This window comes from Pongo abelii, chromosome X, assembly GCF_028885655.2.
Source record: "Pongo abelii isolate AG06213 chromosome X, NHGRI_mPonAbe1-v2.0_pri, whole genome shotgun sequence".
NCBI classification, from domain to species: domain Eukaryota; kingdom Metazoa; phylum Chordata; class Mammalia; order Primates; family Hominidae; genus Pongo; species Pongo abelii.
In genome coordinates, this window is record NC_072008.2 from 113,392,908 (window position 1) to 113,420,361 (window position 27,454).

The following is a 27,454-nucleotide window of genomic DNA, read 5'->3' on the forward strand; positions in this document are numbered from 1 at the left end:
TACCTCCTACTGAACAGGCTAGAGAGGGAGAAAATGAAAAGGGAAGATAAAGTGAAGAACCTGGAGCCCAGCCAAAGACCAAATGTGACAGTGAAGATTATTTGGAGGGAATCGACTTTCAGAAGGCACTGGAGGTGGCTCTGTAGTCCCACCCTACCTAATAAACAGTTTTTTGTCATCCCATCAGCACCCTAGCCAATGCTGGCCCCAAGTATTCCCCTTGCTCTGGGGATAGTGGCACCAAGCACAAGAGGGATATGGGCTTCCTGTGTTCCTGCAGCCTCACTGAACACATTCCAACATTCCATGTTGCTTTTCCAAAGGCAAATCTGTTTTCTTGCATTCTTTATGGGCTAGGTGTGGCTTTAGAACACCCCACCCCCCACCACCTTCCTGACTTCTGAGATCCACCTTGGGCCTGCAGAATGATGGGGGCTCAGGTTGCCTCTAGCACAGGGCCTCTGTGTCCATGCAGGAGCCAGATGGACCACTGTGATGTCTCTGTTTTTGCAGTACTTCTCCCTCTTGGGGTAGAAATAATCAGCTCAGGGGCAGAGACCTACAGAAAGTTCTGCTCTTCCTTCCCCATCTCTTCTGGCCAGAAACATGAGAACTTGAACTAGGCATTGTCTCCCTAGGTACATGGTTTAAATCTTGGGCCCCGTTACTTAGCTTTTTGAACTGTTAGGTGCTCTTGGTGGGTGGAGTGGGGCAGAGTGAGCCTCACAGCTCTACCTGAGTTCACTGAGCTGCCACTGCCCCAGCAAAGTTCTAGGACTTGGACTTGGTGTGCACATTTTGTCTCCTGGCCGCTAAGAAGGGAAGGGCACAACTGAGGAGACCTCAGCTCAGGTTATAGTGAAGGGATTATCAGTTCCTGATATTGTAGACTTTTAGGACCAAGGTCCAAAGTTGAGATCAGTTTCCTACACCAGCCCTTACTTTCATCCCAGAACAGAAGCCCCAATGCCAACTGTTGTTCCTTAACAAAGGCCAATAGGGAATAGGCATCCTCCCAACCTTATCTGGGCTTTTCTCCCAGGGTCCAAAGCCACAGCCCGGTTAGGTCCTGGTCTCTCAGGAAAGGGAGGAAGAGGTCTGGCCAGCTCTATTCTTGTCCCACAGCAGCTACTGGTTGTCAGCAAGTCCAACTCAGGGCTCAGCCTATTGGGCCTAAAGGATGAAGTTAAACCAGCAACTGGGAAAGTGAAAACATCACTTTCCTTCAAGTCTCAGAAAAAAAAGGAGAATGGGAACATGGTAGGGAAGGGACTCCCTCTTGGGCTTTATCAGTAGCTTCACCAAAGGTACTACACTTATTCACTGAACAAATCAAGCACTCATCATGTGCCAGGTGCAGAAGAAGCAGCCATGAATAACAGACATAGTCCTTATGATCCTTGCCCTCACATAGCTTACAATCTAGTAGAGGGGAAATACTGACAGATGATTAAAAGGATAAGGCCAATAACGTAAGTACTTTTGCATGTATGTATAAGAGATTCAATAGATACAACAGAGCAGCGCCTGGGTTTGAGGGCCCAGAAAGGCTCTGAGCTTAGAGAAAGGTCCAGAAAAATGCCAGTTCTCTATCTGTAATGAGGTTGTGGGCAATCCAAAGGCAGCTACCATCTTTCTGCAGCCCTGAGCTCTCTGTATCCTGGGGTAATCCAGGAAAAAAAGGCTTTGAGGGCCTCAGTTGGAGGAACTCACTCTACGTTTTCTACCATGGTTAGAAAACAGTTTGGTCTGATGAACTGAATATTTTGGTTAATGGCTACTATATGAGTGGCTTACCAATTTTCATGTAGTTGAAACCCAGCAAAATGTACAGAGTAGTAAAGTAAGACTGAACATAGTAGACTTGTTTTGGGTGATTCAGAAAGAACATGAGATTCTTGCAAGCCCTCTAGGTTGTCATTATGACCAGCGATTATTGGACTATAGAATAGAACAGGGCCAAGTACTAGAATGCTGGCTGAGTCAATGTCATACAGACGGTATGTTTATATATATAAAAATAAGCTGCACATATTTTCAAACATAACTCCAGTTGAATCACCGTCCTGTTCTTTGCAAGCATTCTTTTCTAGTCAGTCTTCTGAGTGACTGAGTACAGAGGGATAGACTAGGGCAATCCCCTTGGGGAAAGCTGATGAGCAATTTACAACATATTTGCAATCCTGGAGGCATACTGTCCCGAACCATCAGCCAGCCGCACCTGGCATTTTACTGGCACTTCTAATCTTCTGCCAAGAGGAGATTTGGGATTCTTCAGACACATTTTGTCCTCTGATCTGGAAGTCATGGTACCAAGTGGTGGACAGGGCATTACCTGGCCTTGACAGTCTAGTGCTTAGAGATGTTTCCATCTTGCAGGGAGGGAAGCCACCCTTAGAACTCCAGCCTCTGCCTGAGAGGAGTCACCATCTGCTTATTGGGCATGCCGCTGGGAGCCACCTTTGATGGCAGCTTATTGCCAAGCTGGCTATCCTGATTGCTCAGCTGTCTCGTAGGTAGTTAGCACCTGGTACATCCCCAGGACCTGTGGACAATGTCTTGGTGTAGAGAGACATCATGAACTTATAGTTCATACTCCTGGCTGATTGCTCCTCTGGAGCACTTATTCCCTAAGTCTCAGAGGCCTGGATGGAGGGTAATTAAATAATATTTCCCCAACTGACCCAGAGTTCCCTAGATACAGTAAAGCCCAGTAAGTCCTGAACCAATCCCACTCATTGATTCTGTATTTAAAGCGGCAACATGGTCTATGGAAAATTGCAAGAGCTGGAGATCTGAAGTCACAGAGACTTGGGTTCCAGTCCCTGTTTTGCCTTATCTTAGCTATGTGATCATAACTAAATGCCAGAAACTTAGTCTCAGTTTCCTCATATGTAAAATGAGATAATAATATTACCTACCTCATGAGGAATTTGACAGGATTGTGTGAGATAAACCACATAAAGTCCCTTCACAATACAGAGTACCCTTTTTTGCTCTGTTTGTTTGTTTGTTTGTTTGTTGAGACAGAGTCTCACTCCTGTTGCCCAAGCTGGAGTGCAGTGTCATGATCTCGGCTCATTGCAACCTCTGCCTCCTGGGTTCAAGCTATACTCCTGCCTCAGCCTCCTGAGTAGCTGGGATTACAGGTGGCCACCACCATGCCCGGCTAATTTTTTGATATTTTTGGTAGAGACAGGGTTTCACCATGTTGGCCAGGCTGGTCTCAAACTCCTGACCTCAGGTGATCCGCCCACCTCGGCCTCCCAAAGTGCTGGGATTACAGGCATGAGCCACCACACCCAGCCTTTTGCTGTTTTTTTTAAAGACTGAGAGTTCATCATGTGCCCAGAGCTGTGCTTTAAAAATAAATGAACAGCTTTGTTTAGATATAATTTTGAAGCCATAAAATTCACCCATTTGAAGTGCACAATACAATTTTTAAAACATATTTAATATATTCACAGGGTTATACAGCCATTATCACAATCTAATTTTAGAACATTTTTTGCCCCTCCCAAAACAAACTCTGTACCCATTAGCGGTCACTCCCTATTTCCCTCCTAATCACCTCCCAGCCCTAAGCAACCATTGGTCTACTTTCCGTCTATAGCTTTGTCTATGCTGGACATTTTGTGTAAGTGAAATAATAAAACGTATGATCTTTTGTCACTTGCTTTTTTCACCTAGCATGTTTTCATAGGTCATTCATGTTGCAGCATGCACCAGTACTTCATTCCTCTTTATTGATGAATAACATTCTATTGTATGGATATACCATGTTTCTTTATCCATTCATCAGTTGATAGACATTTGTTTTTTTCTCACCTTTTGACTATTATGAATAATGTTGTTATAAACATCCATGTTTATATGGGGACAGTTTTTACGGGGACATATGTTTTCCTTTCTCTCCAGTATATACCTAGGAATGGAATTACTGGTCAAATGGTAACTCCATGTTTAACTTTTAGAGGAACTGCTGAATTGTTTTTTAAAGAGACTGTACCATTTTACACTTCCATCAGCAATATTGGAGGGTTAAATTTTAACCATATCTTCGCCAACACTTTTTACTGTCCATCTTTTTTTTTTTCGGAGACAGAGTCTCACTCCGTCACCCAGAATGGAGTGCATGTGCACAATCTCAGCTCACTGCGACCTCTGCCTCCTGGGTTCAAGCAATTCTCCTGCCTCAGCCTTCTGAGTAGCTGAGACTACAGGCGTGTGCCACCACACCTGGCTAATTTTTTGTGTTTTTAGTAGAGATGGGGTTTTGCCATGTTGGCCAGGCTGGCCTTGAACTCCTGACCTCAAGTGACCCACCCGCCTTGACCTCCCAAAGTTCTGGGATTATAGGCGTGAGCCACCACACCTGGCCATCTTTTTATTTATTAATATGTCTGTCATAGTGTGTGTGAAGTGGTAGCTCATTATGTTTATGGTTTACAGTTTCCTGATGGCTAATGATGTTGAACATCTTTTCATGGGCTTATTGGCCACTTGTATATCTTCTTTGGTGAAATATCTATTCAAATCATTTGTCCATTTTTAAATTGAGCTATTTCACCATAAATGTGAGAGGTTATTTGTGAACTCTCAATTCTACTGCCTTGATCTATATGTCTATCCTTATGCCACCACTTTACAGTCTTGATCACTATGGCTTTGTAGTGAATTTTGAAATCAGAAAGTGTGAGTCATCCTACTTTGTACTTCTTTTTCAAGACTGTTTTGGTTATTCTGGGTCTCTTGTGATTCTATATTAATTCTTGAATTAGCTGTCAATTTTGACAAAGTCAGCTGGGATTTTAATAGAGACTGTGTTGAATCTATAGATCAATTTGGAAAGTACTATCATTATAACAATATTGATTGAGTCTTCCAATCCATGAGCAGAGAATATATTCCAATTATTTAAATCTCCTTTAATTTCTTTCATAAATGTTGTATAGTTTTCAGTGTACAAATTTTGCATGTCTTGTTTTTTTCTTTTTCTTTTTTTTTCTTTTTCTTTTTCTTTTTTTTCTTTTTACTTTAAGTTCTGGGATACGTGTGCAGAATGTGCAGGTTTGCTGCATAGGTATACATGTGCCATGGTGGTTTGCTGCTCCTATTCACCCGTCCTCTAAGTTCCCTCCCCTCGCCCCCCCACCCCCAACAGGCCCAGGTGTGTGTTGTTACCCACCCTGTGTCCATATTTTCTCATTGTTCAACTCCCATTTATGAGTAAGAACATGCAATGTTTGGTTTTCTGTTCCTCTGTTAGTTTGCTGAAGATGATGGCTCCCAGCTTCATCCATGTCCCTGCAAAGGACATGATCTTATTCCTTTTTACAGATGCATAGTATCCCATGGTGTATATGTACCACATTTTCATTATCCAGTTTATCACTGATGGGCATTTGGGTTGGTTCCATGACTTTGCTATTGTAAATAGTGCTGCATTAAACATACGTGTGCATGTGTCTTTATAGTAGAATGATTTATATTCCTTTGGGTATATACCCAGTAATGGGATTGCTGAGTCAAATGGTATTTCTGGTTCTAGATCCTTGAGGAATCACCGTACTGTTTTCCACAATGTTTGAACTAATTTACACTCCCACCAACAGTGTAAAAGCATTCCTGTTTCTCCACAGCCTCACTAGCATTTACTGTTTCCTGACTTTTTAATAATCGCCATTCTGACTGGCATGACGTGGTATGTTATTGTGGTTTTGATTTGCATTTCTCTAATGATCAATCATGTTGAGCATTTTTTTGTTTTTCTTTTTCTTTTTTTTTTTTTGAGACAGAGTCTCACTCTGTTGCCCAGGCTGGAGTACAGTGGCATGATCTCGGCTCACTGCAACCTCCGCCTCCTGAGTTCAAGCAATTCTCCTGCCTCAGCCTCCCAAGTAGCTGCAACTACAGGCGCCTGCCACCATGCCCAGCTAATTTTTGTATTTTTAGTAGAGATGGGGTTTCACCATGTTGACCAGGCTGGTCTCGAACTCCTGACCTCAGGTGATCCGCCTGCCTTGGCCTCCCAAAGTGCTCAGATTACAGGTGTGAGCCACCATGCCCGGCCCTTTTTTTTTGGTTGTTGAGCATTTTTTCATATGTTCATTGGCTGCGTAAATGCCTTCTTTTGAGAAGTGTCTGTTCATATTTTTTGCCCACTTTTTTATGGGATTGTTTGGTTTTTTTTTCTTGTAAATTTGTTCAAGTTCCTTGTAAATTCTGGTTATTAGACCTTTGTCAGGTGGATAGATTGCAAAAATTTTCTCTCATTCTGTAGGTTGCCTGTTCACTCTGATGATAGTTTCTTTTGCTGTGCAGAAGCTCTTTAGTTTAATTAGATCCCATTTGTCAATTGTGGCTTTTGTCGTAATTGCTTTTGGCATTTTTGTCATGAAATCTTTGCCCATGCCTATGTCCTGAATGGTATTGCCTAGGTTTTCTTCTAGAGTTTTTATGATTTGGGGTTTTATATTTAAGTCTTTAATCCATCTTGAGTTAATTTTTGTATAAGGTGTAAGGAAGGGGTCCAGTTTCAGTTTTCTGCATATGGCTAGCCAGTTTTCCCAGCACCACATATTGAATAGGAGATCCTTTCCCCATTGCTTGTTTTTATCAGGTTCAATGAAGATAAGATGGTTGTAGATGTGTGGTGTTATTTCTGAAGTCTCTGTTCTGTTCCACTTGTCTATATGTCTGTTTTGGTACCAGTACCATGCTGTTTTGGTGGTATAGTTTGAGGTCAGGTAGCATGATGCCTCCAGCTTTGTTCTTTTTGCTTAGGATTGTCTTGGTTATACAGGGTCTTCAATGATTCCATATGAAATTTAAACTAGTTTTTTCTAATTCAGTGAAGTACATCAATGGTAGTTTGATGGGAATAGCATCGAATCTATAAATTACTTTGAGCAGTATGGCCGTTTTCACAATATTGATTCTTCCTGTCCATGAGGATGGAATGTTTTTGCATTTGCTTGTATCCTCTCTTATTTCCTTGAGCAGTGGTTTGTAGTTCTCCTTGACAGGGCCCTTCACGTCCCTTGTTAGCTGTATTCCTAGGTATTTTATTCTCTTTGTAGTGATTGTGAATGGGAGTTCATTCATGATTTGGCTCTCTGTTTGTCTATTGTTGGTGTAAAGGAATGCTTGTGATTTTTGCACATTGATTTTGTATCCTGAGACTTTGCTGAAGTTGTTTATCAGTTTAAGGAGTTTTTGGGCTGAGATGATGGGGTTTTCTAAATATACAATCATGTCATCTGCAAACAGAGACAATTTGACTTCCTCTCTTCCTATTTGAATACCCTTTATTTCTTTCTTTTGCCTGATTGCTGTGGCCAGAACTTCCAATACTAATGTTGAATAGGAGTGGTGAGAGAGGGCATCCTTGTCCTGTACTGGTTTTCAAAGGGAATGCTTCCAGCTTTTGCCCATTCAATATGATATTGGCTGTGGGTTTGTCATAAATAGCTCTTATTATTTTGAGATATGTTCCATCAATACCTAGTTTGTTGAGATTTTTTAACATGAAGGGATGTTGAGTTTTATTAAAGGCCTTTTCTGCATCAATTGAGATAATCATGTGTTTTTTTGTCTTTGGTTCTGTTTATGTGATGGATTACATTTATTGATTTGCGTATGTTGAACCAGCCTTTCATCCCAGGGATGAAGCCAACTTGATTGTGATGGATAAGTTTTTCGATGTGCTGCTGGATTCGGTTTGCCAGTATTTTATTGAGGATTTTTTCATTGAAGTTCATCTGGGATATTGGCCTGAAGTTTTGTTTTTTTTGTTGTATCTCTTCCTGGTTTGAGTATCAGGATGATGCTGGCTTCATAAAATCAGTTAGGGAGGAGTCCCTCCTTTTCAATTTTTTGGAATAGTTTCAGAAGGAATGGTACCAGCTCCTCTTTGTACCTCTGGTAGAATTTGGCTGTGAATCTGTGTGGTCCTGGGCTTTTTTTGGTTGGTAGTCTATTAATTACTGCCTCAATTTCATAACTTGTTGTTGGTCTATTCAGGTATTCAACTTCTTCCTGGTTTAGTCTTGGGAGGGTGTATGTGTCCAGGAATTTATCCATTTCTTCTAGATTTTCTAGTTTATTTGCATAGAGGTGTTTATAGTATTCTCTGATGGCAGTTTGTATTTCTGTGGGGTCAGTAGTGATATCCCCTGTATCATTTTTTATTGTGTCTATTTGATTCTTCTCTGTTTTCTTCTTTATTAGTCTAGCTAGTGGTCTATTTTGTTAATTTTTTCAAAAAACCACCTCCTGGATTCATTGGTTTTTTTTTTTTTTTTTGGAGTGTTTTTTGTGTTTCTATATCCTTCAATTCTGCTCTGATCTTAGTTATTTCTTGTCTTCTGCTAGCCTCTGGATTAGTTTGCTCTTGCCCCTCTAGCTCTTTTAATTGTGATGTTAGGATGTCGATTTTAGATCTTTCTAGCTTTCTGATGATGTAGGCATTTAATGCTATAAATTTCCCTCTTAACATTGCTTTAGCTGTGTCCCAGAGATTCTGGTACATTGTCTCTTTGTTCTCCTTGGTTTCAAAGAACTTCTTGATTTCTGCCTTAATTTCATTATTTACCCAGGAGTCATTCAGGAGCAGGTTATTCAATTTCCATGTAATTGTGCAGTTTTGAGTGAGTTCTAATTTGATTGCACTGTGGTCTGTGAGACTGTTATGATTTCAGTTCTTTTGCATTTGCTGAGGAGTGTTTTACTTCCAATTATGTGGTTGATTTTAGAATAAGTGCCATGTGGCACTGAGAAGAATATATATTCTGTTGATTTGTGGTGGAGAGTTCTGTAGATGTCTATTAGGTCCACTTGATCCAGAGCTGAGTTCAAGTCCTGAATATCCTTGTTAATTTTCTGTCTCTTTGACCTGTCTAATATTGACAATGGGGTGTTAAAGTCTCCCACTATTATTGTGTGGGAGTCTAAGTCTCTTCGTAGGTCTCTAAGAACTTGTTTTATGAATCCGGGTGCTACTGTTTTGGGTACATATATATTTAGAATAGTTAGCTCTGCTTGTTGAATTGTTCCCTTTACCATTATGTAATGCCCTTCTTTGTCTTTTTTGATCTTTGTTGTGTTAAAGTCTATTTTGTCAGAGACTAGGATTACTACTCCTGCTTTTTTTTTTTTTTTTTTTTTTTGCTTTCCATTTGCTCGGTAAATTTTCCTCCTTCCCCTTATTCTGCGCCTATGTGTGTCTTTGCACATGAGATAGGTCTACTGAATACAGCACACCCGTGGGTCTTGACTCTTTATCCAATTTGCCAGTCTGTGTCTTTTAATTGGGGCATTTAGCTCATTTGCATTTAAGGTTAGTATTGTTATGTGTGAATTTGATCTTGTCATCATGATGCTATCTGGTTATGTTGGACACTAGGTGATGTCGTTTCTTCATAATGTCATTGGTCTTTATATTTTGGTGTGTTTTTACAGTGGCTGGTACCGGTTTTTCCTTTCCATATTTAGTGCTTCTTTCAAGAGCTCTCATAAGGCAGGCCTGGTGATGACAAAATCCCTCAGCATTTGCTTGTCTGGAAAGTATTTTATTTCTCCTTCACTTGTGAAGCTTAGTTTGTCTGGATATGAAATTCTGCATTGAAAATTCTTTTCTTTAAGAATGTTGAATATTGGTCCTCAATATTTTTTTTTAGACAGGATCTCACTCCATTGCCCAGGCTGGAGTGCAGTGGCACAGTCTTGGCTCACTGCTACCTCTGTCCCCAGGGTTCAAGTGATTCTCCTGCCTCAACCTCCTGAGTAGCTGGGAGTACAGGCACATGCCACCACACCCGGCTAGTTTTTGTATTTTTAGTAGAGAGAGGGTTTCACCATGTTGGCCAGGCTGGTCTTGAACCCCTGGCCTCAAGTGATCCACCCACCTCGGCCTCCCAAAGTGCTGAGATTACAGGCGTGAGCCACAACGCCCAGCCTGGCCCCCAGTCTCTTCTGGCTTTTAGAGTTTCTGCTAAGAGGTCTGCTGTTAGTCTAATTGGCTTCCCTTTGTAGGTGACCTGGCCTTTCTTTCTGGCTGCCCTTAACATTTTTTCCTTCATTTCGACCTTGGAGAATCAGAGAATCTGATGATTATGTGTCTTGTGGTTGATCTTCTTCTTCTTCTTTTTTTTTTTTTTTTTTTGAGACAGTGTTTTGCTCTTGTTGCCCAAGCTGGAGTGCAATGGCACAATCTCAGCTGACCACAACCTCCGCCTCCCAGGTTCAAGTTATTCTCCTGCCTCAGCCTCCCAAGTAGCTGGGATTACAGGCATGCACCACCACACCTGGCTAATTTTGTATTTTTAGTAGAGATGGGGTTTCTCCATGTTGGTCCAGCTGGTCTCAAACTCCCGACCTTAGGTGATCTGCCTGCCTCAGCCTCCTAAAGTGCTGGGATTACAGGCATGAGCCACTGCACCCAGCCTTGCAGTTGATTTTCTCGTGGAGTATCTTAGTGGTGTTCTCTGTATTTCCTGAATTTGCGTGTTGGTCTATCTTGCTATGTTGGGGAAGCTCTCCTGGATAATATCCAAAAGTGTGTTTTTCAACTTACTTCCATTCTCCCTGTCTCCTTGCAGTACTCCAATCAATTGTAGGTTTGGTCTTTTTACAGAGTCCCATATTTCTTGGAGGCTTTGTTCATTCCTTTTCATTCTTTTTTCTCTAGTCTTGTCTGCATGCCTTATTTCAGCAAGGTAGTCTTCAAACTCTAATATCCTTTCTTCCACTTGGTCGATTCAGCTATCGATACTTGTGTATGCTTCATGAAGTTCTTGTGCTGTGTTTTTCAGCTCCCTCAGGTCATTTATGCTCCTGTCTAAACTGATTCTAGTTAGCAGCTCCTCTAACCTTTTATCAAGGTTCTTAGCTTTTTTGCATTGGGTTAGAACATCCTCCTTTAGCTCAGCATAGTTTTTTATTACATATCTTCCGAAGCCTGCTTCTGTCAATTCGTTCTTATCATCCTCCATCCAGTTCTGTGCCCTTGCTGGAAAGACGTGATCATTTGGAGAAGAGCACTCTGGCCTTTTGAGTTTTGAGCTTTTTTTCATTGATTTTTTCTTATTTTCATGAATTTGTGTAGTTTCGATCTTTGAAGCCTCAAAGACCCTTGGATGGGGTTTTGGTGGGAGCTTTTGTTGTTGTTGATGCTGTTGTTATTGATGCTGATGTTGCTTTCTGTTTGTTTTTCTTTCATTGGTCAGGTCCCTCTTCCGTAGGGCTGCTGCTATTTGCTGGGGGTTCACGTCAGGCCCTATTCATCTGGTTCACTCCTGCGCCTGGAGATGTTGCTCAAGGAGGCGCCTCCCTTGGCTGGGGGGTGGGGGCTCCCTTGCCTTGTGTGGCTCTCAGGTGGGCCACCTCACCACACTATTCCTCCTTCCTCTCCATGGATCATGCCAACCTCCTAGTCAGTTCTGATGAGAGAACCTGGATATGTTGGTTGCCAGTAAAGGATTCACATGCTTATTATGGTTCTTTTCCATGGGAAACTTGATTGCCGCTGTTTCTAGTCAGCCATCTTGACCCCGCCCTGTCCTCCTTTTTAAATTCATAACTAGTTAAAAGACAAAGTCAAATTTTAAAAAGACAAATTATTAAGTAAAATAAGGTTTAAATAATAAAAAATAAGTATATTTATAACTATTTGTTCTTTTTTATGTTATTGTAAATAGAAGGGCTTTCTGATTTTATTTTCAGGTTGTTCATTGCTAGTGTATAAAAATGGAATTGAGGTCGGGCATGGTGGCTCATGCCTGTAATCCCAGGACTTTGGGAGGCCAAGGCAGGCGGATCACTTGAGGTCAGGAGTTCAAGACTAGCCTGGCCAATATGGTGAAACCCTGTCTCTACTAAAAATACAAAAAATTAGCTGGGTGTGGTGGCGTGTGCCTGTAGTCCCAGCTACTCAGGAGGCTGAGGCAGGGGAATCGCTTGAACCCAGGATGGGGAGGTTTCAGTGAGCTGAGATCGTGCCACTGCACTCCAGCCTGGCGACAGAGCAAGACTCCATCTCAAAAAATAAAAATACAAAAAAAATTGATTTTTTGTACATTGAGCTTGTATCCTGCAAGAAATAGTTTTACTTTTTCCTTTCCAATCTGGATGTCTTATATTTCATCTTAATTCCTAATTGCCCCAGCTGAAACTTTCAGTCAGTACAGTGTTGGATAGAAGTGGTGAGAACATCTGGACAGACCCCAGACAAAAAAGAGAAAGAGAGAAAGAGAGAAAGAAAGGAAGGAAGGAAGGAAGAAAAATGGTGAGAACAGACGTTCTGGTCTTCTTCCTGATCTAAGCTTTTATCCTTTCATTCGAATCAAGTATGATGTTAGCTGTGAGTTTTTTATAGGTAACCTTTATCATATTGAGGAAGTTCCCTTTTATTCCTAGTTTATTGAGTGTTTTATTATGAAAGGGTGTTAGATTTATGTTTTTATTTATGTTTTTGTGCATCTATTGAGATGATCATGTAGTTTTTGTCCTCTAGTCTATTTACATGGTGTATTACATTGATTTTTGGATGTTAAAGCAACCTTGCATTACTGCAATAAATCCCACTTGGTCATGGTGTATAATTCTTTTTATATGTTGCTGGATTCAGTTTGTTAGTATTTATACACCGCTGGGTCATGGTGTATAATTCTTTTTAGATGTTGCTGAATTCAGTTTGCTGGTATTTTGTTGAGGGATTTTGTGTCTGTATTCATGAAAGATATTTGTCTGTAGTTTTCTTGTGACATCTTTGTCTGGTTTTGGTATCAAGGTAGTATGGGCCTCATACAATGAGTCAAGAAGTGTTCTCTCCTCTTTTGATTTTTGGAAGGGTTTGTGAAAGGCTGGTATAAGTGCTTCTTTCAGCATTTGGTAGAATCCACTGGTAGAAATCACCTGGGCCTGGACTTTTTTTGGGGGTGAGGGAGGAGTTTTAATTCCTATCCTAATTCAATTTCTTTTCCTGTTATTGTCTATTCAGATTTTCTATCTTCTTGAATCAGTTTTGGCAAATTGTATATTTCTTTCTTTCTTTCCTTTTTTTTTTTTTTTTTTAGATGGTGTTTTGCTCTTGTTGCCCAGGCTGGAGTGCAATGGTGCAATCTTGGCTCACTGAAACCTTTACCTCCCGGATTCAAACTATTCTCCTGCCTCAGCCTCCCAAGTAGCTGGGATTACAAGTATGTGCCACCATGCCCAGCTAATTTTTTGTATTTAGTAGAGATGAGGTTTCACCATGTTGGTTGGGCTGGTCTTGAACTTCTGATCTCAAGTGATCCACCTACCTTGGCCTCCCAAAGTGCTGGGATTACAGGCGTGAGCCACTGCACCCAGCCTAAGTTGTATATTTCTAAGAATTTGTCCATACCATTTAGGTTATCCAGTTGATATATCTTTATTCATATTCCCTTATAATCAATTTCATATCTGTATGGTCAGTAGTGATATTCTTTCTTTCATTCCTGATTTTAGTAATTTGAGTCTTCTCTCTTTTTTGTTTGATCTTTCCAGCTAATCTGTTCAAAGCACCAACTTTTAGTTTCATTGATTTTCTCTATTTTTTTTCTATCCTCTATGTATTTCCTTCCACTTGCTTTGGGTTATTTGCTCTTCTTTTTTTGCCTTTATTTTTGTTTTGTTTTTAATTTTTGTGTGTACATAATAGTTGTATATATTTATGGGGTACATGAGATGTTTTGATACAGGCATGCAATGTGAAATAAGCATATCATGGGGAATGGGGTATTCATCCTCTCAAGCATTTATCTTTTCTTTGTGTTACAAACAATCCAATTATACTCTTTTAGTTATTTTATTTTATTTTTATTTCAATAGTTTTTAGGGAACAGGTGGTGTTTGGTTACATGGATAAGTTGTTCAGAGGTGATTTCTTAGATTTTGGTGTACTCATCACCCGAGCAGTATACCCTGTACCCAGTGTGTAATCTTTTATTCCTCACCCCCTCCCACCCTTCCCCGCAAGTCCCCAAGGTCCATCCTATCATTTTTATGCCTTTGCATCCTCATAGCTTAGCTCCCACTTGTAAGTGAGAACATATGATGTTTGGTTTTCCATTCCTGAGTTACTTCACTTAGAATAATGGTCTCCAACTCCACCCAGGTTGCTGCAAATGCCATTATTTCATTCCTTTTTGTGGCTGAGTAGTATTTCATTGTATATATTTACCACATTTTAGTCTACAGCCATACCTTCCTGAATGTGTCCAATCTCATCAATCACATTTAAAACTTTTTTTAATATTCATTTATTAATGTTTTTAGATGGAATCTCGCTCTGTCACCCAGGCTGGAGTGAAGTGGTGCAATCTCGGCTCCAAAAGTGCTGGGACATGAGCCACTGTGCCCAACTGTACCACATTTTTCTTCATCTACTCGTTGATTGATGGGCATTTGGGCTGGTTCCATATTTTTGCAGTTGTGAATTGTGCCTTTTTTATGTAATGACTTCCTGGATCAAATGGTAGATCTACTTTTAGCTTTTAAAGGAATCTCCATACTGTTTTCCATAGTGGTTGTACTAGTTTACATTCCCACCAGCAGTGTAAAAGTGTTCCTTTTCACCATATCCACACCAACACGTATTTTTTTAAATTTTTAAATTATGGCCATTCTTTTTTTTTTTTTGACGGAGTCTTGCTCTGTCACCCAGGCTGGAGTGCAGTGGCACAACCTCCGCCTCCCGAGTTCAAGCCATTCTCCTGGCTCAGCCTCCTGAGTAGCTGGGATTACAGGCATGCACCACCATGCCCGGCTAATTTTTGTATTTTAGTAGAGACGGAGTTTCACCATGTTGATCAGGTTGGTCTCGAACTCCTGACCTTGTGATCTGCCCACCTCAGCTTCCCAAAGTGCTGGGATTACAGGCGTGAGCTATCGTGCCCAGCCATTATGGCGAATTCTTGTAGGAGTAAGATGATATTGCATTGTAATTTTGATTTGCATTTCCCTGATAATTAGGGATGTTGCACATTTTTCCATATGCTCGTTGGCCATTTGTATACCTTCTTTTGAGAATTGTCTATTCATGTCCTTAGCCAACTTTTTTGTGGGATTGTTTGATTTTTCTTGCTGATTTGTCTGAGCTCCTTGTAGATTCTGGATATTAGTCCTTTGTTGGATGCATAGTTTGCAAAGATTTTCTCCCACTCTGTGGGTTGTCTGTTTACTCTGTTGACTGTACCTTTTGCTGTGCAAAAGCTCTTTAGTTTAATTAAGTCCCAACTATTTATCTTTATTTTTATTGCTTTTGCTTTTGGGTTCCTGGTCATGAAATCCTTGTGTAAGCCAATGTCTAGAAGGGGTTTTCCAATGTTATCTTCTAGAACTTTTATGGTTTCAGGTCTTAGATTTAAGTCCTTAATCCCTCTTGAGTTAATTTTTGTATAATGTGAGAGATGAGGATCCAGTTTCATTCTCCTACATGGGGCTAGCCAATTGTCCCAACACCATTTGTTGAAAAGGGTGTCCTTTCCCCACTTTATGTTTTTGTTTGCTTTGTCGAAGATCAGTTGGTTGTAAGTATTTGAGTTTATTTTGGGGTTCTCTATTCTGTTCCATTGGCCTATGTACCTATTTTTATACCAGTACCATGCCTCGTAGTATAGTTTGAAATCTGATAATGTGATGCCTCCAGATTTGTTCTTTTGCTTAGGATTGCTTTTGCTATGCAGGCTCTTTTTTGGTTCCATATAAATTTTAGGATTTTTCTTTTCTAGTTCTGTGAAAAATGATGATGGCATTTTGATGGGAATTGCATTGAATTTACAGATCGCTTTTAGCAGTATGGTCATTTTCACAATATTGATTGCACCCACCCATGAGCATAGGCTGTGTTTTCATTTGTTTGTGTCATCTGTGATTTCTTTCAGCAGTGTTTTGTAGTTTTCCTTGTAGAGGTCTTTCACCTCCTTGGCTAGGTATATTCCTAAGTTTTTTTTGTTTGTTTGTTTGTTTTTTTTTGCAGCTATTGTAAGAAGGGTTAAGTTCTTGATTTGATTCTCAGCATGGTCGCTGTTGGTGTATAGCAGTGCTACTGATTTGTGTACATTGATTTTGTATCCTGAAACTTTAATGAATTCATCTATCAGATCTAGGAGCTTTTTGGATGAGTCTTCAGCGTTTTCTAGGTATATGATCATATCATCTGTGAACAGTGACAATTCGACTTCCTCTTTACCGATTTGGATGCCCTTTATTTATTTCTCTTGTCTGATTACTCTGGCTCTTTTAGTTATTTTTAAAAGTACAATTAAGTTATTATTGACGGTAGTCATCCTACTGCGTTATCAAATAGTAGGTCTTATTCATTCTTTCTACTTAGTTTGCTCTTGTTTTTCTGGTTTCTTAAGGTAGAAGTGGAAGTTTATGGTAATTCATATGGAATCTTTCCTCTTTTTTAACGTAGGCACTTTCAGCTACAGATTTCCCCTTTAAGAACTATTTTAGGCCGGGCGCGGTGGCTCATGCCTATAATCCCAGCACTCTGGGAGGCTGAGGCAGGCAGATCACTTGAGGTCAGGAGTTCAAGACCAGCCTGACCAACATGGTGAAACCCCATCTCTACTAAACATACAAAATTAACCAGACATGGTGGCACATGCTTATAATCCCAGCTACTTGGGAGGCTAAGGCAGGAGAATCGCTTGAACCCGGGAGGTGGAGGTTGCAATGAGCTGAGATTGTGCCATTGCACTCCACCCTGGGCAATAAGAGCAAAACTCCATCTCAAAAAATAAATTAATAAAAAATTTAAAAAAAGAATGACTTTAGCTAGATCCCATAAATTTTGGTATGTTGTATTTTCATTTTTATTCATCTCAAAGTATTTTCTAATTTCTCTTGTGATTTTTTTCCTTGACAGCCTGGTTATTTAAGAGTGTTTTGGCTGGGCACGGTTGCTCATGCCTGTAATCCCAGCACTTTGGGAGGCCGAGGCAGGCAGATCACTTGAGGCCAGGATTTTGAGACCAGCCTGGCCAACATGGTGAAACCTCATGTCTACCAAAAATACAAAAATTAGCCGGGCGTGGTGGCAGATGCCTGTAATCCCAGCTACTTGGGAGGCTGACGTGGGAGGATCACTTGAGCCCAGGAGGTGGAGGTTGCAGTGAGCCAAGACTGCACCACTACAATCCAACCTAGGTGACAGAGCGAGACCCTGTATCAAAAAAAAAAAAAAGTGTTTTGTTTGATTTCTACTTGTGAATTTCCCAGACTCCCTTCTGTTACTGATTTCTAATTTAATTATGTTGTGCTCAGAAAATATATTTTGTATGATTTTATTCCTTTTAAATCTAGTAAGGCTTATTTTAGATCCTAACATACGGTTTATTCACAACAGTGTTCCATATGCACTTAAGAATAATGTATATTCTGCTGCTGTTAAGTAGATGGTTCTATAGATTTCGGTTAGGTCTAGTTTGATTTATAGTATTGTTCAGGTCCTCTGTTTCCTTGTTGATATTCTGCTTAGTTGTTTTATCCATTATTGAAAGTGGAGTATTGGCCAGGTGCGGTGGGTCACGCCTGTAATCCCTGCATTTGGGAGGCCAGGGCAAGTGGATCACTTGAGGTCAGGAGTTTGAGACCAGCCTGGCCAACATGTTGAAACCCCGCCTCTACCAAAAACACAAAAAATTAGCCGGGCGTGGTGGCAGGCGCCTGTAATCCCGGCTACTCGGGAGGCTGAGGCAGGAGAATCACTTGAACCCAGGAGGCGGAGGCTGCAGAGAGCCGAGGTCGCACCACTGGACTCTAGCCTGGGCAATGGAGTGAGACTCCGTCTCAAAAAAAAAAAAAAAGAAAAGAAAAGAAAAGAAAGAAAGTAGAGTATTGAAGTCTCCTACTACTGTTGTTGAATTGTGTATTTTTCCCTTCAGTTCTGTCAGTTTTTTCTTTCTGTATTTGGGGGTTTTGTTGTTAGGTACCAGTGCTGTACTTTTGTCATAGATGTAATCTCTAGTGAAAGGCAACACTGGCATATTGACTCTGTCAAACTGGAGTTTGAGTGGCATTTCGAAGGGTTGTCTTCCAGCATCTTGACCACCATGATGAGTTATAAGGGTAATGGCTAAAAACATGGGTTTTGAAGTCTTTCAGACCTAGGCGGAAATCCAGTCTACCACTTGGTCTGTGTAACCTTAGGTGAGTCAGTTTCTTTATCTGTAAAATGTGAATAATGATAATAACTACCTCATTGGGTTGTTATGAAGAATAAGTAGGATCATGTATATTAGGACCTTAGCCTAAGTTAGTGCTTGTTTGTCATCTGTCTGTCTGCTGTCTGAGTATATTCTCACAGATAAAATGGGGAAGAGCTCCAAAAACAGTGAGAAAAGGTCTTCACAGATAAAGCATTTGCTATAGATAATTCTCAGATGCACACACCTACCATCATTAAGAGCGGTTGACGAGAGCATTTGCCATATGTATGTGTAGCACGTAGGGCTGGCCCTGCATGAATGCAGAAAAGAATAAAATTTGAAGAATTATAAGAATGCTTCCCCTGCCCTCCTCCCACATATGCACATCCCAGCATATCTCCCATATACTTTACACATTCAGACCCTGGAATTCTAATATACAGCATTATTCTTTTAGGATCCCTCCATCAACAGGCCTCTTTGAAATGCAAACTCTTGGGCATTATATGTAGCCTGTTTAACAGGTTCTGACTAAAGCATTAGTAACTTGTCAGATTTATTTCCTTCTGCTAGAAGAGATTCAAGATAACAGGAACAACAGAGCACTGGTGGTTGGAAAAGCTCTGAAAAGGGGTGGGGACAGGGGCAGGAACAGTTCCAAGTGGGACATACGTTTACAGCTGACTTTCAGATAGAGAGTATCCATGTAAGAGTCCAGCTGTGCCCAGATACCAGGCCCTAAACCAGGGTGTTCACCCCGACCCCTACCATACCCCATGCCTTTTCCCATTTCAGAGGTGATGGGGCTATTAGCAGCTCAAGTTATTAGACTCTATTCCCTCTACTTTCAGGGTCAGCAGTAACATAGCTCATCAACTTCCCTACCCCTAATCTTTGGCAGCCAGGTAATGCTTTGTCTTGGGACCTGCCACTCAGCTGTGCTGCAGAGACATGGGCCAGAAACAACAAGGAAGCTCATTCACAATCCTTGGCACCAGGGCTCATCTGTTGATTCTCTTTCTGGGTTTAGATTACATGCACAGCGCCCACCGCCCTGTCACTGGGGGCCATCTGGGGAAAAAGGAGAGTAGTTATGTGGGCAGCGTGGGCACCAGCCCCAGGAAATCGAGCCGCTGCACGCCCCCGCCTGCCGACTCTGAGCTTGTCAGCTTCTGCTACCTCCATATGCGGGAACAAAGGAAGGAGCAGGAAAGCCGGACAGATGTCAACGAGAACCTAATCTTCTTTGAGGAGACCAGGCCCCGAACCAAGTCTGACCCCACATCCAAAAGCTCTGGCCAAGGTTATGAGGTAGTCCCTGATGACTTTGATGCAGCTAGCCTAGACCACGAGCCTTGTGCCAGCAGGGCCCGGTCCTACACCTTGGACAATTCCCTTGGGGCTGAAGCCCTGAATTTCTACTGTGACTCTTGCAAAGCCAAACTTCAGGAGCAGCTGGGCCCTCGCAAAGGTGGGAAGCCTGGCTCCTCTCGTGACAATATAGTAGATTTGATGTCCCTCCCACCACCTGGGAGTGAGGAGGAGGAGGAGGAGGAAGATGAGACAACTTCTCTGTTGCCAGCCATTGCTGCCCCACCCCCTGGTTTCCGAGACAACAGCTCTGATGAGGATGACCCCAAGCGCCGGGCTGTCCAGAGCCAGGAACAAGGACGCCACCTGCGTGGGCTTCTGTACGATGAGATTCCAGTGACATTGATTGACAGCGTGCAGACCCGGACAGTTCGAGATCATGCCCAGGAGCTAGATGATGCCCTGGTGTCTACTCTGCAGGCTCTGGAAGCCCTGGCTGCATCCGAGGATGGACCACACCCACCACCCCCACAGACTGCAGGTAATGACCGATTCCTTCTCCTTCTTTCCACCCCCTTCTCTTGTCCAAGAAGGGCCAGTAGGTAACATTGTGTCTTCCCAAATAGGTGTCAGAGTCACTGAGGTATGTCAGGGCAGTGGATGTACCAAAGGTTGTTTAGATAGGGTCAGAGGAGCAACGATGTTACAGCAGGGAGCAGCTGCTCAGCTCTAGCTAGAGTTCTGGCTCTCATCATAGCATCTCTTTGGAAATGCCTTACAGATAGATCGCAGGGATTGGGGTCATGACAGCTATGGATGCAGGCCAGGATGGAGGATCAGAGAAAAACTGTGAGAGATGTAAAAGACAGGCGAAGAACAGAACATCCAGCATGCACATGATTGAAAGAAAAGCAAAACGACCAACTCACTACCTAGTGACCTGGGACCAGGGGAGCCAAGGGCCATCACTGCTTATGGCTGAGGTCTTTCTCCTGCCTAAGAACATGGGCTCTGAATCAGATGCACCCAAGTCCTGGTTTCTTCAATCATTGTCAGTGTAACCTTTGGCAAGGCACTTACTCTCTCTGAGCCTCATTCTGTCATCTTAAATGGGTTTTATAAAAGTAGTTCTATCACATGGGGTTGTCATAAGGATTGAATGAGATCATTCATGCAAAGCATGTAAGCACTGCCTAGCACACAGTAAGACCTCAGTAAGTGGTAGCTATTGTTACTAAGTATTAGTTCACAGGAGAACCGTACAACGTGCATGCTGTTCCCCGTTATAAACACACGTATGTCCATCTTGTAGACAAACACACGTCAGACACACACACATAGTCACACATATGTCCCTCCATATACATACACCTTAAAAAAAAAGAAGAGAGCTGGGCGTGGTGGCTCACACCTGTAATCCCAGCACTTTTGGAGGCCGAGGTGGGCAGATTACTTGAGGTCAGGAGTTCGAGATCAGCCTGGCCAACATGGTGAAAACCTGTCTCTACTAAAAATACAAAAATTAACTGGGTGGGCTGGTGCACAACTGTAGTCTCAGCTACTCACGAGGCTGAGGCAGGAGAATCGCTTGAACCTGAGAGGCGGAGGTCGCAGTGAGCCGATATTGCACCACTGCACTCCAGCCTGGGCGACAGAGTGAGACTCTAAAAAAAAAGAAAAAGAAAAAGAAGAGGTAAATGACACAGCAACAGAAAAGGAATAGGGAGGAATAGGGACCATGAGGGATTGGGGTCAGAGAGAGCCTGCCTTTTCCGTGTGTGAGGACACCCTTGACTTTGGACAGCCCCCATGTATTTGGCCCCCAGGGCTGGCATTTCTCTTTGCTTAGAGTCTGGAGAGAGTGCTAGCTGCTCCCAGGCTTGAGTCCCACGTGGCTGCTGGAGAGAGGACAAGCTCAGCTAAATGGCCTCAGCTGCAATGACTGTAGGCAGGCCTGGCCAGATGAGGAGGGATAGAGAGAGACCTCTCTTTGCCAGCCCCTCTTTAGGACAATTAACAAAAATTTCCTAGCTGTTGAATCTAAAAATAGTTGTGATTAGCATGCTGTTTAGCATGTGATTTGCATGGTAATTTGCCATAAAACTGCCCAGATCCTCTCGCCACCTCTTTTGTTTCTGTTTTGGATTCCAGCCTTTCATCCCCTTCTTATAGCTTGCCCCTCTTTGTCCCCTCCCCTCCACTCTTCCCACCCTCAGCCCTGCATTCTCGCCAGGCCTGACTGTTTTTCTCCAGCTGGAAATACTGCTGGCTAACCTTGGCTTCTATGCCCTTCCTATACAGTCAGCCCTCTGTATCTGAGGGTTCTGCATCCACTGATTCAACCAACTGCAGATCAAAAATATTTGAAAAAAAGAAATATGTCTATACTGAACATGTACAGATTTTTCTTGTCATTATTCCCTAAACAACACAGTATAACAACTATTTACATAGCATTTACATTGTGTTAGGTATTATAAGTAATCTAGAGAGGCTTTAAAGTACATGGAAAGATGTACATAGGTTACATGCAAATACTATGCCATTTCATATCAGGACTTGAGCATCTGCAAGTTTTGGAATCTTCAGGAGTCCTAGAGCCAATCGCCCATGAATACCGAGGGACAACTGTGTAGAGCTGGAAAAGAACTTGATTTCAGTAAGCATAACAAGCCCTATCCCTGTTCCTCCAGGTCTGATTGTGCTGGCCACAATCACTCCTGAATCATCGCTGGACTCGGGTCATGAAACCAACTCTTCAGAGCTCACAGACATGTCAGAGATGATGTCGGCCATGAAGCAGCACCAGAACACCACCTACTTCCTGGCCCAGCACCTCAACAAGGACAGCCTCCTTGCCCGCAAGGACCTGCCCTTCCGGATCCAGAGCTGTGCAGCCCAGGCTGTTCTTACGGCCCCTTACTCTCTCGGGCGCCCAGATCCCAACCCATCTCTCCAACCCATTGCCACAGGCCAGAGTCCTGGCCCCCCTGGCGCTCGGAGGAAGCTGCCCCAGTCAGAGGGCCAGGTACAGGCAGAACGAACATACTCCTTGGCAGTGCACCCAGCACTGTCCCCACAGCTTAGTGAACAGAAGAATCTGAGTCTGCTGTCCCCAGTTCCTGAGGACAAAGGGCCTGGCCACACTAGGGCAGGCCTAGAAATGTCACTGAGGGCAGCCACATCATCCCTCAGTGAAGAGCAGGTCTCTGAGCTGAGGGACAACCTGCCCAAGGAGGTCAGGTTGAGCCCCAAGCTTATCCTGGACCCAAAGGGCAGTGTGACCCCTGCCATCATCTCGGCCGCCCTACAGCAAGTGGTTCACAGTAAGAGTCTAGTCACTGCTGGTGGGGCTTTGGGGAACCCCCCCAGCAGGGGTGAGAGAAGGCTGGAGGCCAGCATGGGGAGGCCAGAGGTTAGCATGATGAGCAGCAGTGCCAATAAGAATCTGAAGTTCAAAATTAGCCCCAGTACTCCAGAGACCTCACGGAATTCTCAGCATCAGCTGGGCGCAGAGGTCTCTTCCAGCCCCAGAGCACCCACAGGCAGCCGGGCTGACAGCCTGCACCTCTCCCAACAAGAGGACAGGCTGCCTGTTCAAAATTTCCCTCCCAAAAGCTATCTTTTGAGAATGAGCCGAGAGTCAGTGGGCAAGCAGGCTACAGGGGAGGTAGCAGGCAAAGGCGGGCCAGAGGGTGGTAAGCCCACCCTGCAGAAGCAGGGCACCATCTCCAGCCAAGGGGAGAAGGCGCAGCTGGAGAGCACACCCAAAAGAAGCAAGCTCGAAGAGACCAGCCTGGTTCCCCGAGCTACCTACCCCATGGCTCTGCAGAGCCCCAGCTGCCAGTCAAGAAGCCACAGCCCCAGCTGCCAGCCTCATGGCCACAGCCCCAGCAGCCAGTCTCGAGGCCAGAGCCCCAGCTGCCAACCTCGAGGCCAGAGCCCACTGAGATCTCAGGCTGCCAGCCGGCAGGTGAGCACCATGCCCTCTAGGAAGCTTGAAACAACTCTCAATGGAGCCCACTCGACCTCTGAAGGCCCTGCAAAACCCAAGTCATCCCGAGGTCCTTTCCGGCTACGCAATTTATTCTCTGCCACCTTCCCAACCCGCCAGAAGAAGGAGACAGATGAGCGGCAGGCCCAACTGCAGAAGGTAAAGCAGTATGAGCTGGAGTTCCTTGAGGAACTTCTAAAGCCACCAAGCCAGGGGGAGCTGCCAGGCACCGAGTACCTACAACCTCCAGCACCTGGCCGCTGCAGCTGCCAGCTCCGCAGCAGCCCTGTGCAGCAGGGGCCTGGCATGTCCCGTGAGCAGAGGCGCAGCTGCGACTGCAAGCGCATCTGCCGGGGGGGCCGGCCACAAGCCACCCAGACACCAGTGCCCAGCCTCCGGGGGAGGGAAAGGGACAGGGTCCTCCCTAGCCAGAGGCAGCCAGAGGCTGGCCCAGGCGTGAGCCTCAGCAGCCCCATCAATGTCCGGCGCATTCGTTCTACCAGCCTGGAATCCCGAGAGTGCCGATCGGACCCTGAGAGTGGTGTTTCGTGCCTGACCACGTGTGCCTCGGGGGGCGAGTGTCTGGGAGCTCCCAATTACAGGAAACTGATGCGCCGCTACAGTATCAGTGAGCTGGACGAGGGTGACAGGGCCTCGCTGACCTCGGATGTCTACCCACATCCTCCCCTGGGCATGCTGCCCAGGGAGGCCAAGGAGGTAGAGGCAAGCCTCCCCATAGCCTTGGGTCCCAAAAGCAGGTCTCTGGAGTCACCGACGCTGGGAGACCCCTCCTACGTCCAGGTTGCCCCAGAGACCAAAGGCCCCAGACAGATGGCGGTGTTCTCACTGCCCGAGGAGGTGTACCGGAAGCCTGCCGAGCTAGACGAGGACAGTGAGAGCAGCAAGTGCTGCTCCATCCGCTACTGCTTCTACTACCGCAAGTGTGACATGGCAGATGACGCCAGTGATGGCAAGGATGAGCTCTCCTACTCTATCCCCATGAAGATCCTGCCTGGCATGAAGCTGGATGAGCAGGTGGTGCCTGTGGTGAGCAGGACCCTGCAGGTGCTGGATGCTGCTACCTGCAGCAGCAGCAGCCCTGAGGCCTCCCGCACTCAGGAGATTGACCTCCGTGTGTCCACCTTCGAGGGGAGCCTGGCCAAGATCAATGCCCTGCGGGCCCATGCCTATGGCCTCCCTGATGGCTTCCTGGCTGCCCGGCTGGACACCAACGAGCTGCTGACAGTCCTGCGGCAGTGTGTGGCCAGCCCCGAAGCCCGTGCCCCCAAGCCCTATGTCTCTCAGATCTCCGAGTATAAGCTTGAGCTAGCTCTCAAGTTCAAGGAGCTCCGGGCCTCCTGCCGCCGTGTGGCCAATGTGGACAAGAGCCCAACTCACATGCTGGCAGCCATCACGGGCAGCTTCCAGGTGCTGAGCAGCCTCATTGAGACCTTCGTGCGGCTGGTGTTCATTGTGCGCTCCGAGGCCCAGCGCCAAGAGCTGCTGGCCAAGGTAGAAGAGGTGGTGAGGAACTACACCTTCCTGCTGCGTGCAGCTGAGGAGTCCACAGCCCGTAACCTTAACCAGCAGCAGCAGCAACAACAACAGCAGCAGCAACAACAACAGCAGCAGCAGCAGCAGCAGGTGGCAGCAGCTGCAGGGGCAGCCACAGAGCATCCACCAGGCTCCCCAGCTTCGGCGACTGTTATGAGCACATTCACCCACTCCTTAAAAACCCTTATTAAGTAGGGCATCTGCCCACACCTGTTCCCCTTCCCCAACCATGGCCCCAGGTTTGAGCTTTGTGGTCCTTGCATCTTGTGGTGAGTGTGTGTGTGTCTGCTGAGCCAGTCAGGGTCCAAGAGCCCATCAGTCTCCGGGGAGTGGAAACGCTCTTGATTGAGGCTCTCTCTTAAGGGCTGCAGGCTTAGCTGCCGCCCTGGGTGTCCTCACCCCTTCCCTGGCCTCTGGGCCTCACTGTGAGGGCAAAGGCCCCTCTTCACTCTGCTCACAGCAGAGCTGTATTTTATCTCTTCTCTGGGGCTGAGAGGTGACATCAGGCTCACTTCCTGCTCAATCCGTGTTGGGCGCTGGGGGAGCCAGGACCTGAAGCAAGCAGACCCTCAGGCTTTGAGCTCCTCGTGGCATCGGCTCCCCTGCTGGGAGCAGTGGCAGTAGCAGCAGGCCACATTGCCGTGCCGAGGGGAGAGGGTACTCAGTCCAGATGTGCCCAACCACCTTGGGCTCACGCTCACCTGGCAGGTGCCACCCTGAGGGCCTGTGCCTGGGTGAGATGTCTGCAGAAAACAGCCACACTAGGCTGTTTGCAGCTGCCCAACTGGCCGGCAGCCTGGGGAGCCCTCACCTCCAGGTCCAGTAGCTCCACACCAGCCATCCCCAAAGTGCCCTGCCCCTCCCTGATGGGCAGGGCAGCTCAGTCCACTAGGGAGCAAGCATCTGGGATCACCCCACTCGTTTTGGGTAAGGTACCTGGTGAAAACGTCTGCCTGGGGAGACCCAGTGCAGGCCTAGGAGCCCGCCTAGCCCGGCCCAGCCCAGCGCAGGGGCTGTTGCTGCAGGCGTGAGGCTTCTCTCTCAACATCTCTCTACCAGAGAGACTGTCCTTAGGAGTTTGACTTAGCTGTGGATCGGGGAAGGGGGTGGGGGGAGGGGGGAAAGGGGTAGGGGTGGGGGGTGTTGATGACTATATCTTAAACTTCTGGAAGCTAGCGTGATATGTTAATCCTGAGTATATGCTTTTGGCTGTGTATTGACCCTGTGGATTTGTCTCTCTAAGAAAAGAAGCTGAGCGCCTTACCCGGTGCAGTCCTGCACCTTTCTCCCTCTCTGGAGCCATCTGGGAGGGAATTCACACTGTTTAACATCCACCTTGACACACACCTCCTATTGCCACCACCGCTGCCACCACCGCCGCCGCTGCCACCACCACCACCACTGCTGCCAACCCTCCCCCGACCCTCCCCACCCCCGCAACCTTCCTGGGAGTGAAGACACGGAGTCCCTACCAACTGTCCCACTGTAGGGAACAAAGAAAGCCAATGTTTCTTCTGTATAGATTGCTTCTCGTCCGCCTCTCCATATCTCCCCATTTCCCACACCCTTGTGCCCTGTGTCTGCCTCTGTTTCATCACTGTGTCAGAGGCCCATGTGAAATCTTTCATTCTGATGTGAGTTTTATAAAGATGTACACTGTGCTTAACTCCTGCCCATCCTTGGTAGCCCCTAGTGCAATAAAGTCTCCCTGAGTGGTGAGTTCTCCCGGCAAGGAGGAGGGGAGTTTCTTCTACAGAATCCAGCCCCTCACTTCCTTGCTTCTCCTACCCCAGGACCAAGTTGTTGAATGGGCCAGAGATGCAGCCAGTGGGGAATCCTTTTCCCCTCAGCCACTGCAAGCTGGAGTGCTGACATGGTCTTCTTTTTCTCCCAACTTCGCCACTCAGCCCCTGCCTGTGTCATTCCACCGCCATCCTTCACCTCTCCCTCAGCCTCATGGAGAGGAAACATTTTCTAATGTCTGTATATAGTATATATACTACATAAAATATATAAATTATATATATATATACACTAATTTATGTCTTGTTTTTCAAACAAGAATGATTAAATCTATTCATCTTACTATCCCAATAAGTCTTTGCGGTGCCTCTTTGTGGGTGTCCTTGTGTCCTTGAATTGTGGGTTGGTGGTGGCCCTTTGTGTGCTCGTCCTGGGCCCCTGCTCTTATGTACTGGGCACTGGTGGGTGATGACAGCTAAGGACCCTGTTCCTCCCACCTCCCCAACACACAGGGGATCCTCTTTGCTCCTCTTTGAAGCCTCCTGTTTCTCATGGGAGTTGGAAATTGTCTACCTCTTTCTCTTGACCACGAGGCTTCTGGCTCACCTGGCCCCCATGGCTGTGACCTCAGAGCGGAAGGGCTGGAGGTGGTGTGGGGGAGTGTGTGGAG

General features: G+C 45.1%; 1 protein-coding gene across 6 annotated transcripts in view; it reads left to right on the forward strand.

Annotated features, from left to right (window-relative positions):
- Positions 1-27,135, forward strand: part of FRMPD3 (FERM and PDZ domain containing 3) — a 161,030-nt gene extending 133,895 nt beyond the window's left edge. For 5 of the 6 annotated variants that reach the window (XM_054544939.1, XM_054544941.1, XM_054544937.1 and 2 more), the window contains 2 exons: positions 19,213-20,034; positions 22,187-26,135. In XM_054544939.1, the coding sequence (XP_054400914.1) occupies positions 19,213-20,034; positions 22,187-25,236 (3,872 nt within the window). In that variant the 3' untranslated portion in view covers positions 25,237-26,135. Of the gene's footprint in view, positions 1-19,212; positions 20,035-22,186 lie in introns of all 6 variants that reach the window. The other variant, XM_054544936.1, reaches the window with a different exon arrangement.
- Positions 27,136-27,454: the final 319 nt, after the last annotated feature.